Raw genomic sequence first — 14,615 nt, forward strand, 5'->3', positions numbered from 1 at the left:
TTCAGGCTGTCTGCTTCCAATGTATTGGGACTCTTCTGTTGGAAGTGTCATATTATATATGAAACGCAAAGAGAATTGAATACTTATTTCCTGGCCACCTAAACTGTAGGACTGTTTTCAGTCTCTTGTGAACCTGTTAAATTTTAAGTAATTTTGCAAAGTAGAGAAATCTTACCAGGAAAAAGTTCACCTTGGGACAGCAGATAGTCTAGAAGTATGGGATGTTCGTCTGGAAGATCAGAGATGTTGTTTCAGGTCCCTACCCAAATTCCAGTAAAGTTGGGCTTTCATCTGTGGTCTCTCTTGGGGGTTTCTCTGGGTCCCGGCTGTTAAGCAAAAGAAAAGTGAGGCAGCGCTATTATTCTCCTCAACATTTCCTTCTGAATGTTGGTTCTGCATTTGCTAATTGGTTTTTGCTTGTCCCTTTGGTGGGGACCCCTTTTCCCAGTGCAGTGCGAGGAGGCACGCATTAGCTAGGCAGCTAATCAAAGACTATGGATTCCATTACTTGGAATCCAGCCATAATAGCTACAGCTTTGTAAATTGGAGAAGGAGGGGTAGTTTCATGCCTTCAGATATGGACTCTGACAAAGCCAGAGTCTGTGCTTTTTTCAGAAGGAGTTCTTCTAATGGACTGTGATTTTGACCTATGCTCCTTTAGCTGTTCCCCTGCTTGGCCTCTGCTCTAAAGATACTGCCAGATAACCTATTATACGCTCATGTCATTTCTATTTAATTTTCAACATTTAAGTCATTTATATAATGTACATGGGGACTTATAAACACTGGGGTTTTATTTTTTGGAAACAAAAATACCCACAAAGTAGTAGGAACAACTGAACAAACTCACTTTGTTTATAACATGGTGAGATTTTAATCCAGGCAGCATGAGATCAAAGACCAGTTCTATGAATTTCCATCTTAATTTTACATTTATACTTCTCTTCAAGAGACACTGCGGTACTTTAACCACATTGACGTTCCCATTTCGTGACTCAGGCAGTTTTCAAAGGACAGTGTACTTCAATCCACTTCAAGTGGCAGTGAAGTTCCAGTTCTTGCCCACTCGATCCACCAAAGCAGCCTCCAGTCAACATAATTCAGCGTGCAGATGAGGTGGGCTCAACTTTTATTTGCAGGTCAATAGTTTAGATGCTAGTATTTAGTGTTTTGACAAAATGAGTTTGTAGGGGCATGGTTTAGAAACTAGAAAGTTATGTTTCTTCTGGGGCACAGTTGGTACAAGTTTTGTTCATCACATGCAGGATTCTCTCCATCAAATGCCACTGCCGACACTGTGCGGAGCACTCAGTCCTGGCACGAGCTCCCGCTGAAATTGCTAGAAAGACTCCAGTGTGGAGAATGATGTTACAGCTCCTATGTGCTACCTACTGTCTCAAGTGCTGTTAGCCCAATACTTTTCACAGCTGTTAATGCAATTACCAATAGTGCAAAACAGCGTACAGCTGATGGAGTTGAAACATTGAGTGATTACTCTTTTTAAACTGAGTTTTTTGAGAGGTTTTATACTTGTTAACCTCAGTGGAGTGATGGCCATGTGGCCAGAACTAGTATTCATTTCTGAATCTGGCACAAATAGTGAAATTTAGAGGATTTTATATTGGAATTATGTACACTCATAGCAGGTGAACTCAGTCATGGGGTGTATGTGTTTAACCACAGCAAGCTAATGATTTTATAATCTTGAACTCATTTTCTTGCTATTCTTGTCTTGCTTTCTGCATTTAGCATGAAAATTCATCCTTTTAAAACTATCTAATAATACATTCATAATAAGATGCCCGGGTTTAATTCTTTGCTGCCAGCAGATGGAGGCAGTTCTTTGGGAGCTCTTGGTGGTGTTCCTGCCCACAAATAGGAAGTTACCAGGTCTAGAAATCTGTTGTTTCTGTCTTCACCAGGTGGAAATTGTGACAAAAGGATCAAAAAAAAGGAGAAAGCCTTTTAAGAGACCTCACCATCTTAAAAATGCCCAGTTCTAATCCAAGGTCTCAGATTTAGCTCTGGTACTCTAGCATGCAGTTGACAAAAGAGTAATTTCTTTTTTGTGCTGTATTTTAGACAGGATGCCCTGGTGCTGCCTGTTTTACACAGGAAAGCACCCCTTTCCCACAGGAGGTTTTGGGAATACAGGGAAGTAAACATAAATAATTATAGATGCCAATTTTTCTCACTTCTGTGAACCTTTATTTTGCTGGCAAATGCAGAGATTTTGTTTTTCTGTTGTATTATAGGCTCTCTATTTTCAGCTATGCTAATAGCTATTCTCTGCTGGTTGAAGACTGTACTGCTCCACGGAAAAGAGCAGTCCCTGCAACCTCCTCATTTACTGGAGCTATCATAGCTTACGTTGGCTGAAATCTGTCGCCCTCAAACTGTCTCTGTCTGCTGGCTGGTAGGAGTGGTGGGTGGCATACGGGTTAGCACAGAATCTAAAGGAATGAAAATTGATCTAAAGATTGATCTAAAGAATTGATCTAAAGAATCTAAAGATGCATCATTGATCCTTCCAGAATAGCATTTGAGAAGCAGTGACTCAGAATAGCTGGGAATGTTTTTCATGAATCTTTGGCCAAACATTTCATTTATAGAATTTGGGAAGTATAGCTGAAATGAGATATTTGTTGTTTCTCAGGTTACTGAGCTAGCAGGCTACACCGCCCGTGTCTACAACATGTTTTCAGTCTTTGATGAGGTGAAGAGAGGCATCTACAAAAGAACTGCTGTTATTCAAGGGTCTGAAAACAACAGCAAGAATGAAGATAAAGCAGAATTACACATCGATGGGCCCTTAGAAATCAAAGGTAATTGATTCATATTTGTATGTATTTTCCTGTGCATGGGGCTGGTGCAGTGGGACAGGAGGCAAACAGAGGTTTTGTTTCTACAACAAATCAGCCTCTTAGCCTTAATACCCCAGAGACCATTTTGCCTTCCATTTTAACCTCTTGCCGTTTTGTAACTCTGTGCTTATGCAGTGCTTTTCTAATACACAAAATTGCTCAAATATTTTCTGTGAAAACTTTCAATGAAAAAGGCATTTCAACTATACTAATATTGGTGGTGGTGGTATTATTATTCTTACACGGACAGTGCCTGCTTTCCTCAGACACTTAATTTTTTTCAGAAAACTGAGACCCTAACTTTTTCATCTTCAAACACCACATTATTTTGTTTGGGGTAGGAGGGAAAGACAGATTGGTTCAGTAGTTTTTGATGAAAATACTACTTTGTTTTCAGCAACTAAAAATCAGCCTGTGCTCATTTTTTCATAATTTAGTGGGAATTTTCAACTGAAAATGGGCTGACAACTTTACCCTTCCTCTCACCTCCCAAATGATCTGATCAGTATATGCCTTATGCCTCCCATCCCTATCCTGTATCTTTCTGGTGCCACTATCTTTCTGTCTCCACACTCCCCAAAGCATTTTCTGTGTACATCCATTTCTTATCGTGCTCTATTATGTGCCACCTCTCTCTTCCTCTTGTGTCCAGCTTCTCTCTGAGGTACTTAAAGGCAGCTTTTGCAATGGGCTTTTCCCAATTTTCCTAACAGACCCCTTCTGCTTCTCCCCTCTGTGGTGTTGAAAAGACTCATTCCCTCCCTTTGGCTTCTGAAAACTTAAACCTTGGTAGAATTGAAGGCACCGAAGTGCTCTTTGTGAAATAACTTCTTTCAACAATTTCAACAGTGCTGCCCTTCAGCACAGATTTCTCAAAGGTCCTCTGGCAAGGTTCTTCATAACAAACAGTCTGATGCAGCATGGTGGATAGCTGTGGAAATAGCTGATGTCTTAATCTTGTAGCTGTTGGTAATATTTGGCTGACATTAAAAGAAATGGCATTTTCTAACTGTTACATTTTGTCATGTACAAGCGAAAAGGTTTGTAGTTCCTGGAGCAACAAAGTAATTTGGGGGCTCTTTTTAGATAACTGTGTTTAAAAACAAAACCAAATACAGTTCAGATACGCAACATGCTGTTCACGTTCCCTTTTGGTCTAGTATACTTATACTCCACTCCTTTTTTCTCTGCAGCCTTTTCCCAAGATTTGATTCCACTACAGTCACACATTTCATCCAGCCTGAATTCCTCCTAAGTTGTGGTGTCTAGCGTTTGCTCCTGAGTGATTGTAGGCTCTCAGAGGCAGCTAGCCAATACCAAGCATTGCACACAAGGACTTAAGTAGAATTTAGGCCAGATGAATCTAGGCCACAGGCTCCACACTTTTTATGACAAGTCCCATTGTAATACTGTTTTTCCTCCTTTCTTTTGGTCTTGATACTTCAGAAATCCCTGCAGGGTGGATTTGTATGTGGATAGAAGTACACGTGCTCACCTATGTATGTGTGTCTGCATTGTTAGAAAAGAAAAATCTTAATACTCAGCTTCCCCAAAGGCTCTTTGAACACATACTACTTATTTCCTTTTGAATCATCCAGTATAAGTTTATGTAACTAAGGGATGTCTGGTTTGTGCCTTGCACTTACTGTTGTCAATAAGAGCATTGTGAAAATATGAAAACTATTAGAATATTTTTAACAGATAATAATATTGTCTTATACATAATGTATCTAATAATTCAGAATTTTAAAGTTGAAATAGAATTTTGTACTTGTACAAATGCTGTCAAATTGTATTTCTGATTACACATAAATATGCTTTAAAAGCATGCTAAAGTTGCAGTCAAACACTGTGAAGTTAGGAAACGAGAATTAAGTTTACTTAATACTTACTTAGCTTACTATTTTTTATCATAGATTTATTTTAACTAGAGTTTCTCCACCGTATCCAAGTGGCTCAAAAACATGAATTTTGCAGAATTTGCTTGAGATCATGAAGGATAATTTTCTGTGGAGGCATAGTCAGATGAATACCAAGTCCTTCATAAGTATTCATGTGGTTGGAGTGACTGGTATGACCCTTTTTCACAAAAGTATGTCTTGGCCAAATTTGTTAGCATTTTTGTGAATCCATCAAAATACACATGCCTGGTGTGGTGTGGTTGATCTCCCAGTTGCCTATCAAGTGCCTTTGTAGGACTCTGAAGGCAATAGAGCCTCAGTGTGATGAGAAGGCTGCAATAATTTTTTTTTAACAGCAAAACACTTTCATTTTCCATAATCTCATGTTGGACACCATAGAACTGTTTTAAATAAAACTTATTTTAGGAAAAAAAGAATGCTTGGGCTGATACACGGCACAGAAATTTTTGCCCAGGTTGTTACAGTTTGGCAAAGTCAGAAGCAATTGAACAAAGAGCCTCTTAATGGAAAATGTAAAACTAACCTTAACCGAAGGAAATGGTACCAGATCCTTTTATAATAAACTCAACTTTTCCTTAGTTCCATTTTATTTTGTTCAGAGTAGTCTAACTTATAAAATAAGCAGCCTTCTAATACAAAGAGAAATCTCTTTCCTTTGCATCTTGTCTGGAAAGGTAATTTCTGATATTTGTCTAGGAGCCCAGCTGTTTGGGTTCTGTTAGAGAAGCCCATTAACAGGCAACTGAGAAGTTAGAGTTGGTTTCATTTTTTTACTGTTTCTAGAATAATTTATTTCGAGGTCCTTGTGTTACAGAGTATACAAATGTCCGATTGAGATTGTATATTTAAATTTTCCAGAAATCCAAATAGTAAGTGTAGCTACTGGAGTGAAATGTTATACGGGTTTCCACAAATACTTACAAGACACGTTTACAGTGTCTGTGGCTTCAAAAAGAGATGGAAGCAAGCCATTAAATGTTTTCTGCTTTGCTGCCATTGCTGGAGGAGACTGAACTGGGCTCTGAGTTTCAGAGCTGGTAGTGAAAGTAGATTCCATTTTCCAGTTAAATCCTCAAGAGAAGGTAAACTGGTCTGCCTGTGGCTAAGGCTGTCCTTGAACTTTTTTACTGGTTGATATTGACCCCCTACTTAAAACACAGTAAATACAGGTAGGATGTGAATAAACATGTCTTTATAGTGCATTATATATTTATGATGCATATTGTGCATTGTATTTATGATCAAATTTAGAATTCATTGCACACTCTTGGCTACTGCTGACAGTGTCTTTCTGACTAGCTGAGATTTATTATCCAGATTTTCCACTAGGGGAATCTGGAGCACATAAAAGAGTTGTTTGAAACTCACCAGTTTATACTTCTCAGCCGTGCACAGAGACTGTCACATATCATTGCTTAATGGCAGGTTTCACAAACTCTAATTAATTTTTTTTTTCTTTCTAGGGAAAGTTATTGATGTTGATCATGGAATTGTTTGTGAAAATGTTCCTATTATTACTCCGAATGGCGATGTGGTGGTTTCCAGACTAAACTTCAAAGTAAGATGATATGCAAGAATCTTCTGATTGTTGCCATCACATTAACATAAACAGCACAGAATTCATGTACCTTATGTTAAGTACTTGGAGGAGCATATGGATAAAAGGGGAAGTCCAGAAAGGTAGGCATAGTAGCTCAATAGAGGCAGACATATGTAGTTTATCCTGCTCAAAGAAAGAGAAGAGAGGATTTCTGGTGCTGTTGCCAGGTGAAAAACCAACCTGAGATTTTCAAAGGTGTATATGGGAGTCTGCATCCATCTTTATTTAATTTCAATGAAATTGGGATGCTTTACTCACATAGGCTCCTTCAAAAGTCTGAGTTCACAGCAACAGTGAAAAAGTGGATTCTGTAGTTTTGCTTGATCACCACAAAGAGCAGTACTAACTAATAGTTGACAGCATAGTTCACAAGCCCAACTGTGGAGTCTTTACTTATTAAAAATCTGTATTGTTTTTAAAAAGCTATTCCAGATACCACTCAGTACCTGCTCACAATTTTAATGGATGACCTTTACTGAATTACTCCCATATATATGCTGATCTTATGTTCCAGTGCAGATGTTGTTATTTTAAAAAATAGTTGAAGTTATCAGAACACTAACATGAATAATTCCAGCAGGTCCTTTAATTTAGCTAAAGCAGAGCGTTCCTCTTGCCACCTCTATTGGTATAAGAATTAGCAACTAGGAAGACAGGGTCCTAGCTATGGCAAAACTTGCAATGGCTTCAGTGTAGCAATTTCAGATTTGTAAAATTACAACTTTATGGTCAAGGAGACAGTTATATTTATTCGTTTGGCTCAAGAGACAAAACCAACAGAAAATATAACATAGTCAATATATTTATGTAAAGCATAGACAATAACATTGTGATTATGCATAAATATACACTTGTATATACACAGGGTAATATTCAAGTGAATAAAACCAAATGCATCACACCCAAAATAACACTGGTAATTAAGCAGGAAAGGGCAATGTGAAGTAAATTTTCCAAATCATTTGATCAGGCTCCCGTAGCTTAAATGAATATCACTGATGGGCATAGCACTGCTCTGTATGCTGTTAACACCTTTGGACCTAATCTGCATTAGAATAATTGATTCTGACTGTGGTGTATTGACATCGTGATATAATTAGTATAGTTTATAGAAATACTCAGACATTATAGCAATTATTTTCATTATTTCAGCCCACATATTATATCTAATGCCACTGTTTCCAGAATAGTTGCATAAATATGTGCAGGTAATCAATGAAGTGGGTTGATAATTTGATATAAATGCTCATGTAATTCCCTCTAGGGGTCTTAGACTGTCTTGTGCCATATATACTGCATAGTAACATCTTTGCATTTTCATTGGTATTGTAGGTCCAGGAGGGGATGAATCTTTTAATCACTGGACCCAATGGCTGTGGAAAGAGTTCGCTTTTCAGAATTTTAAGTGGTCTGTGGCCTGTGTATGAAGGAGTTCTCTACAAACCCCCTCCGCAGCACATGTTTTATATACCACAAAGGTATGTGTTTTGCTCAAGGTCATACCTTTTTTCTGGTTACAATAATTTTGACCATGCTTCTTTCATTTTCAATCTCTGATATGTACAGCCAAGTTAAAAGGTGATAAGCACAACCTCAGCTGTGAGGAGAGTGCTAAAAAAAAATCCCTTCTTGTTGGTGATGCAAATCTTCAGTCATTGGAAAGGGCTCACATACCCTTGTGATGGAGCCTGTGCTCCCCTGATGGCTAAAGTCCCAAATGATTGGGATCATGGGAACAGACCAGAATCTGAAAGAAATTTGAAATAGACCTAATAGATCTTAATTCTGATTTCACTTTAAAACCAAACATCAGAACAAGTGAGAGTGTAAATGTTGAATTGTTCAATATAATTTTCAAAACTTCAACTTTTACACTAGAAAACCAGGATCCTATCCAATATTAACTGCAAATTGCCTTTTTTATAATATGTGCTCATTTCACTAAAGGAAACATGTCTCTCTTGTGCTTCATTTGTATTCTGACTTGCTGTTGGACTCTAAGAACATAATTTAATGCAATTGATTCTAGAATATCTCCTTAGAGACTTCTAACTAGGTTGTTTTGCAAAAGCAAAATCAAACACTGAGAATCTTTGATTGCTTTCTGTAGTTCATTTCTTCCCATGGGCAAAAGGAGTATTCATGGTACAGTTTGTAGTCTTGCTTAAAAAGTACAAGCTATTAAGCTGAATGGAAAATATTAACTGATGAGTAGATTTTCCTTGTTGCAGGTGAAGGTAACAAAGAACATTTATCTATATATTTTTCAAATATATGTATAATTTATTGCTGGCCATTGTCATTTTTCTGAGCCACTCGAGGGTTTCATTCAGGAATTTGGAGCAAAATGCTTTATTAAATGTTTTTCAAAACAATATTTCAGAATTCCCATTGTGAGAGATATTCTTAAAATCAGTTTTATTCTTAGGCAGAACAAAAGATATTCTGAATTTTTTTCATGCAGAAAATCTTGAGTTTCAGCCACTTCTGTCCTCTGTGTGATCCCAGCCCCCTCTCAGATCAACATCTGAGGCTAGCTTGCCTACAGCCCTTCCCCTTTACTTATGTCCCCTTTATTCTGTGAAAGCAAACAGACTCACATGGCATTCAGGCAGATTTGCCGAGGTGCTGGTTGAGGGGATTGAATCACATCTGCTGGGGTTTCGTTTCCATAAACATGGTCCTTTGTTAGCTGTTTCCCCTAACTTTGCAGTGCTCGGCGAGTTTGTCCAGCAGACCTCTTCTTCGGAATATTTCAAAACTTTTGGTCAGAAACAGAGATTCAACCAGCGTCTTTGCAGCCCTTTGTGACCAAAGCCATGTAGGGATTGGCATGTCATCTTTGCTGTGTACCCTGAAGGTATCACTCATATGCAGTCCATCCTAATAGCATACACCAGGAGAAAGGGTGCTGCTGTGATGCCTTTGGGACATCTAAGTGACGTTGCCGTGGCTCGGGTCTGTGGCTCTGTGTGAGCTCTGCACTCCTGGAGGTTTTTTTAGGCAGTACAGAGGTATTCCCTTCCCAAGGGACAGAGCAGTGGCTGGGTAAATGGGGCAACAGTGAGTGACAGAGAGGGCTCTTCTGCAAAAGTGCTACACCTTGACTGTGGCTGAAGATTTTGAAGTCTACTTTGGGGGACAGTTCAGCTGTGTCAGTATGGGTTCTGTAGGCTCAGAAGTGTGGCCTGTCATTCGTAAGTGTCTTGTATTCGGAAAGGGACTGTGAGACTGAGTCTTGTAGGGATTTGTGGGTGAATATGGCTGAAGGGGTTGATATAGGACAGAAATCGGTCAGATTTGTTTGTTAGGATGTCCTTGAGGATCCTGAGTTGCTTTTTTGCCCAATGTATTTGTTCTTTGGGCTTACAGAGTCTTAGATGAATATCTGGGACACTAAGAATGACTTGAAGGAGATTAAGTTTTAAGTTGAAGTTTATAAATTTCTGGACCAGATTTGCAACAGATCTGCTGGATTTTTAGGGCTTTTGTGTGGATTGCCTTATGTGGTCCAGGCATTTTTTTTCTGCCTGTATTCCACTTCTGAGTGTTTTATGACCTAAATAAATTACACATTCAGTTGGGTTTTTTGTCTGTCCCTGGCTCTAGAATACATTTAGAATTTCTGTAGTGGTTTGTAAATTGTTCTGAAGTCCCAAAATTAAAGCAGCTTTTTTTGGAAGGTCCTGCTGGTGCAACCATTTTGCTTATTAACCCTGTGCAAATTGCTGCTTGGTCAGGATTACCTTCTGTTTGTTTATTTTTTTAGACGTAATTCTAAAACCTTAGGCTGGAAAAGATAGTGCCCTGCCTACATTTCATCATGTATATATTTCAGCATAACTTTAGGGAAAATATATGTTTTGGACTGAGAGGATCTGGGAGGTGGTAGGATGGTATCACCTGGGTTCAACCTACCTCACTCTTTCATTTGGTGGGTAGGTGAAAACTGTGGTATAGCAGAAGGCTCTTGAATTGGTGGATGTCTGTCAGAGCAGTGAATTAGAATGACATCATTGTGTTTAAGTGTATACATTATGTCTCTGGTCTAAGAACATGGGAGATGGCTCTCCATGAGTGGAGAGGACAGTTACCATTGAGTCTGGTAAGAGCTTACTCCTGTGTGCCTGTGGATGAATTTAATTCTGCATCAGCCCTCTTTGCATCTTTGAGTCAAATGTAGGATCCTCGTCTGCACTTGGTGAATGGCGGAGAATACAGTGATTACTAAGTAACAAAATACTCCACAGTAAATAGAAGCTCACTGAAAAGATTTTTTTTTTCATCTCTGTAATGTTCCAGTGTAGTATTCCAGAAATGCGTGGGAAATCATGTGTCTTTGCCGAGTTCAAAAGCCACACACAAAAGTATGATTTATTTAAAAGTTAATTATCTCATTGTATACTCCAGATTTCATCAGCACTGCAAACACTTTGTAGTTAGCTTTACTTAGCAGTATGTAGGCTTTAAAACAGAGCCTTAGGAGTCCCTATGTTTTTATCTTTTTACATTGCTTAGCATCATTATACTGCTTTTTTTAGATTTTACCTCTGTGAATCATTGTGAGATTTTCTTTTCTCCCCTTATATAGGGCCAGGCCATGCAGAATTTGTCCTTAATCAGTCACAGTTCTGGTGGATGCTGATGGGACAAACTGCCCTTTTGGGGGGCAGGGAGAGAGAAGCCCAGGGATTTCTGTGAGTGTGGCTCTGCCGCTGTCTGTGACAGGCGTGTGAAAGAGGAGTGGGCAGAAGAGAGGGAGGCTTTAAGAGGCTTTAAGCAGCCCAGCATCATATTGGTGCCAAAAGCAGCTTGTTTTCAAGGATGGATCAGTGCTAGGAACTGGTCACAGCTCAACAAGTTGTCACATCTCATTGGAGCCTCAGTAGCTGGCAGAATGTGTGCTCTTACCCCTTCTGCTTCTCTGTCCCTCTTTTGCAAAGTAAAATTCATTTGTGTTAACCACCGCTTTGCATTCCTCTTTTAATTAACTAGTCAAGAAGGTAGCGTGAATGAAAAAATAAATGCTTGTGGGTGCTCTAGTTGGTAAGGAATCATGATTCAAATCAGAATTCAGAAACATCATTTTAAGTAATAAATAATTCACAAAAGTATGTAGTGGGTAGCATGAGTACCGATGCTAAAGATATGACCACAAGATGTATATGTAGCACTTACGGAATTAAAGAAGCAGTCGATCCTTTCATTGTATATCAGCAGTGTATCTGAAGGTAGCCTGATTTCTCCAGACTGTGCCCTGTTCCTACTCTGTTGGTCTTAAACATGGGAGGAGACTCCATCTCTGTGGAATTAGTGAGCTCTAGCATAGAATTCCTCCTAACATTTACTCGAGCTCTTCTTGCTCTCCAACTAGAAGTCTCAGCTTTTTCAGTTGTAAGGAAACAGAGATTCTGCATATTGGCTCTCATTTCCTTAGTTCTCCCTCGTTTGATATAAACGCCAGCAGAATTGCATACCTACGTACTTGCAGGTTACCTTGACAACACCACAGGAATATTCCTCAATGTCTCTGCACCGTAAAGCTTCAGTAAAGCTGTAATCACCACTAGGTTATTGATATAAATTATTAATCATTTTCTGACAGCTGTGTCTTATTGTCTTATTTGCATGGAGGAATGTCTTCTGCAGTCTCTGTTGGTTCCATAACCTTCTATCATGACTCTCGAGTCTTCCTAGCGCAGCACATACCTAAAATGTCCATCAGCATTTTCTCTGTTGTTCTTGAGGATTGATTCACTGACTCACAGCTGTAGAGCTTGGAGTAATTTTTAATCCACTGTACTTCTTTCACCTGGTCCATTGTTACTGTTTTTTTCTCTCCAGCTTGCTTCTACTGTAATTTGGGTATTTTTGTAAGAGGGGTGTGTTTCTCCAGAGTACGCATAGTTTCTCTGTAATTCTGCGTGCCATTCTAGTAGACGACCAACCCTGACCACTTTCTCGGCTGTCACAGTGACAGTCCAATTCTGTATTCCCTCTCTCTATTGCTTATTCAAGTACATCTCTAATATTTCTTTCCTTCAACACCAGGCTTGTCAGATGCTAAAACGGAGGCAACCAAAGATGCACTAGTATCAAATGTTGTTCGTTCTTCATCATTTAAGATGTATATACCTATATCTTGCTGTCTTCTTATTAATGCTAGCACAGTATGGAACATAACAGTTTAAAGGTTTATCTGGCCCTCCTAAGCTGTTTGTTTATGCATATGTCTGCTCTATTTCTGGTATTTTATCTGGGGTTCCTTTACAAGTCTTTTCCTGTCTGGTGTTTTTCCTTCTGTATTCTAAAAATATCCTTGGCTACTAAACAAAATAGCATCAGCTATGAAGATATATTTCCTCTTCTTAGCTCTATTGAGTAAGCCAAATGTCGTCTGTGATTTGCCTCAAGTAGTCCAAGGATATTCATCATGTGGATGAAACCAAGCAGGAATATTTCAGTTCTAAGTCATATAAATAATAAAGTGATGAAATAAGTCATTTTTACATTATAAGCACATGAAACTTTGAAGATTACACTGTGATTCAAATGTTATCTTAAGCATGGAGGTAGTAGTGGCCGCTGCCATTAAAGTGTGGTTGTTTCCTAAGAAAATTCTTGATTACCTAAACAATTTAATCTTGCAAAATTGTTTTATTCACTTTCAGATTCCCTATATTGCATATGAAAGTATGTGCATATATAGTATGTATATATATGGCTCTTCTGTATTAGAGTACTTTCTTGTTAGCGTGTGGTCTGTTAGAGAAGTAGCCCAAATGAAGTGCTGTGCAAATACACCTATGCAAGTTCTGTTGCCTCATCTCATTTAGACTGGCTCAGATGTCTCTATGCTATGTTGTGTTTTGTGCATCCTAATTTCTTGTCAGCTCATACTGCTCTTTCTTTAACTATGATCCCTTTAGTTGGGTCAGCTGGAGTTAAACTGTACTCTGACTGCACATGCCAACACCGCACTAGCAACTGTCATTGCCCTTTAGCATTCTGATGATAGTACACCACTGCATTGACTTGTTCCTTCAGTACTTTGCCATCAGTTCATGTCATGCTATGTAGATATCTACTCCCTTGCACATTGCGTCTATCTGTCATGCTTACTGTTATCAAGTTCATGGTCCTCCTTTTTAAATATGTTTTTTCCAAAGTTCACCACTTATCTGACAGATGAGAAAAGATCTGTGGTAGATAGCGTTAACCCGAAGCATAACATAACATACTTCAGTTATTCATATTATTTTGATATAGGTTTGCTTTAACAGATTGGCTGCTACTTTGTACCTTCTTTTTTCTTTTTTGAAATGAATCAATTCAATACAGGTTAACTCAGTATTCTGCTGTTCATTTAAAAAGTGTGGCCTTGGATCTGAGAGGGCTGTTAGGCTATCCCCTCAGCCAGAGCACAGCTTTTCCCATTTCATCTTACTGGGACTCCTATAGAAATGCATGCATTTCTCCTTACTGATTGGAGGAATTCCTGTCTTATCTCACCTAGAACAGAAAAGTTCTTGTCTTGCTGCCCTGTAGGTTAGCTGAAGCTTTGCCTGCCAGGACCACCGGGACACCTTTCCGTTTCCACTGAAGGCTTGCTCACAGTTGTAAAGTTTGAAGGTTTTTAATTAGGTCTATGCGCTGACTGATCACAAGTAATGACAGTACCTCTTGGTGGCACATTGTGAACAAGATTCACCTACGCTAATAGTCAGAGGTGGAAAATGGCTTTATGGATTAGCTGCTACTCCCTCTCAAGCCATGCAAGGTGCCTTCCTTACTGGCCAGACACAAGAGTCAGCTAATTAAAGCACAGCTTATAAGTCTTTTCTGTTATTAGGCAAAGAGTTGCAGAAGTCCCAGAGTGAAGGCTTTAGTCAGCTTGCTGCATTGGGGTTTAGCTTAGGTTTAAAGTGTATTTACATAAATCCAGCACTGGTCTTAGAGGCTGCAGCTGAACTGATGTTTGTGAAGGACTTCAGCACGCTCTAGGGTTTTGGTCCCTCAGTCCTTTCAGATGGGGGGCCTGTCTGGAGCAAGCTGTGGCTATAGGAGACACCAAGAAGACTAAACATGGGTGAGGAATTGAGTTGTGTTGATACATACTCAACTTTTACTCCACATGGAGACTAGTGCATTTCCTACTGGGCAGTTCTCTGAAGCACAGAAGCCAGTACCACACTTGATACAAATGAAAACCCTTGTTGACAAGTTTGA

At 39.0% G+C, this 14,615-nt stretch overlaps 1 protein-coding gene across 1 annotated transcript in view; it reads left to right on the forward strand.

Moving 5' to 3' along the window:
* The window catches only part of ABCD2 (ATP binding cassette subfamily D member 2), a 49,001-nt gene that overhangs the window by 8,004 nt on the left and 26,382 nt on the right, over positions 1 to 14,615 (forward strand). The window contains exons 4-6 of the mRNA XM_072859901.1: positions 2,657 to 2,825; positions 6,250 to 6,344; positions 7,719 to 7,864. Of these exons, the coding sequence (XP_072716002.1) occupies positions 2,657 to 2,825; positions 6,250 to 6,344; positions 7,719 to 7,864 (410 nt within the window). The remainder of the gene's footprint in view (positions 1 to 2,656; positions 2,826 to 6,249; positions 6,345 to 7,718; positions 7,865 to 14,615) is intronic.

The sequence above is a fragment of the Ciconia boyciana genome, chromosome 1 (assembly GCF_034638445.1).
Source record: "Ciconia boyciana chromosome 1, ASM3463844v1, whole genome shotgun sequence".
Taxonomy (NCBI): domain Eukaryota; kingdom Metazoa; phylum Chordata; class Aves; order Ciconiiformes; family Ciconiidae; genus Ciconia; species Ciconia boyciana.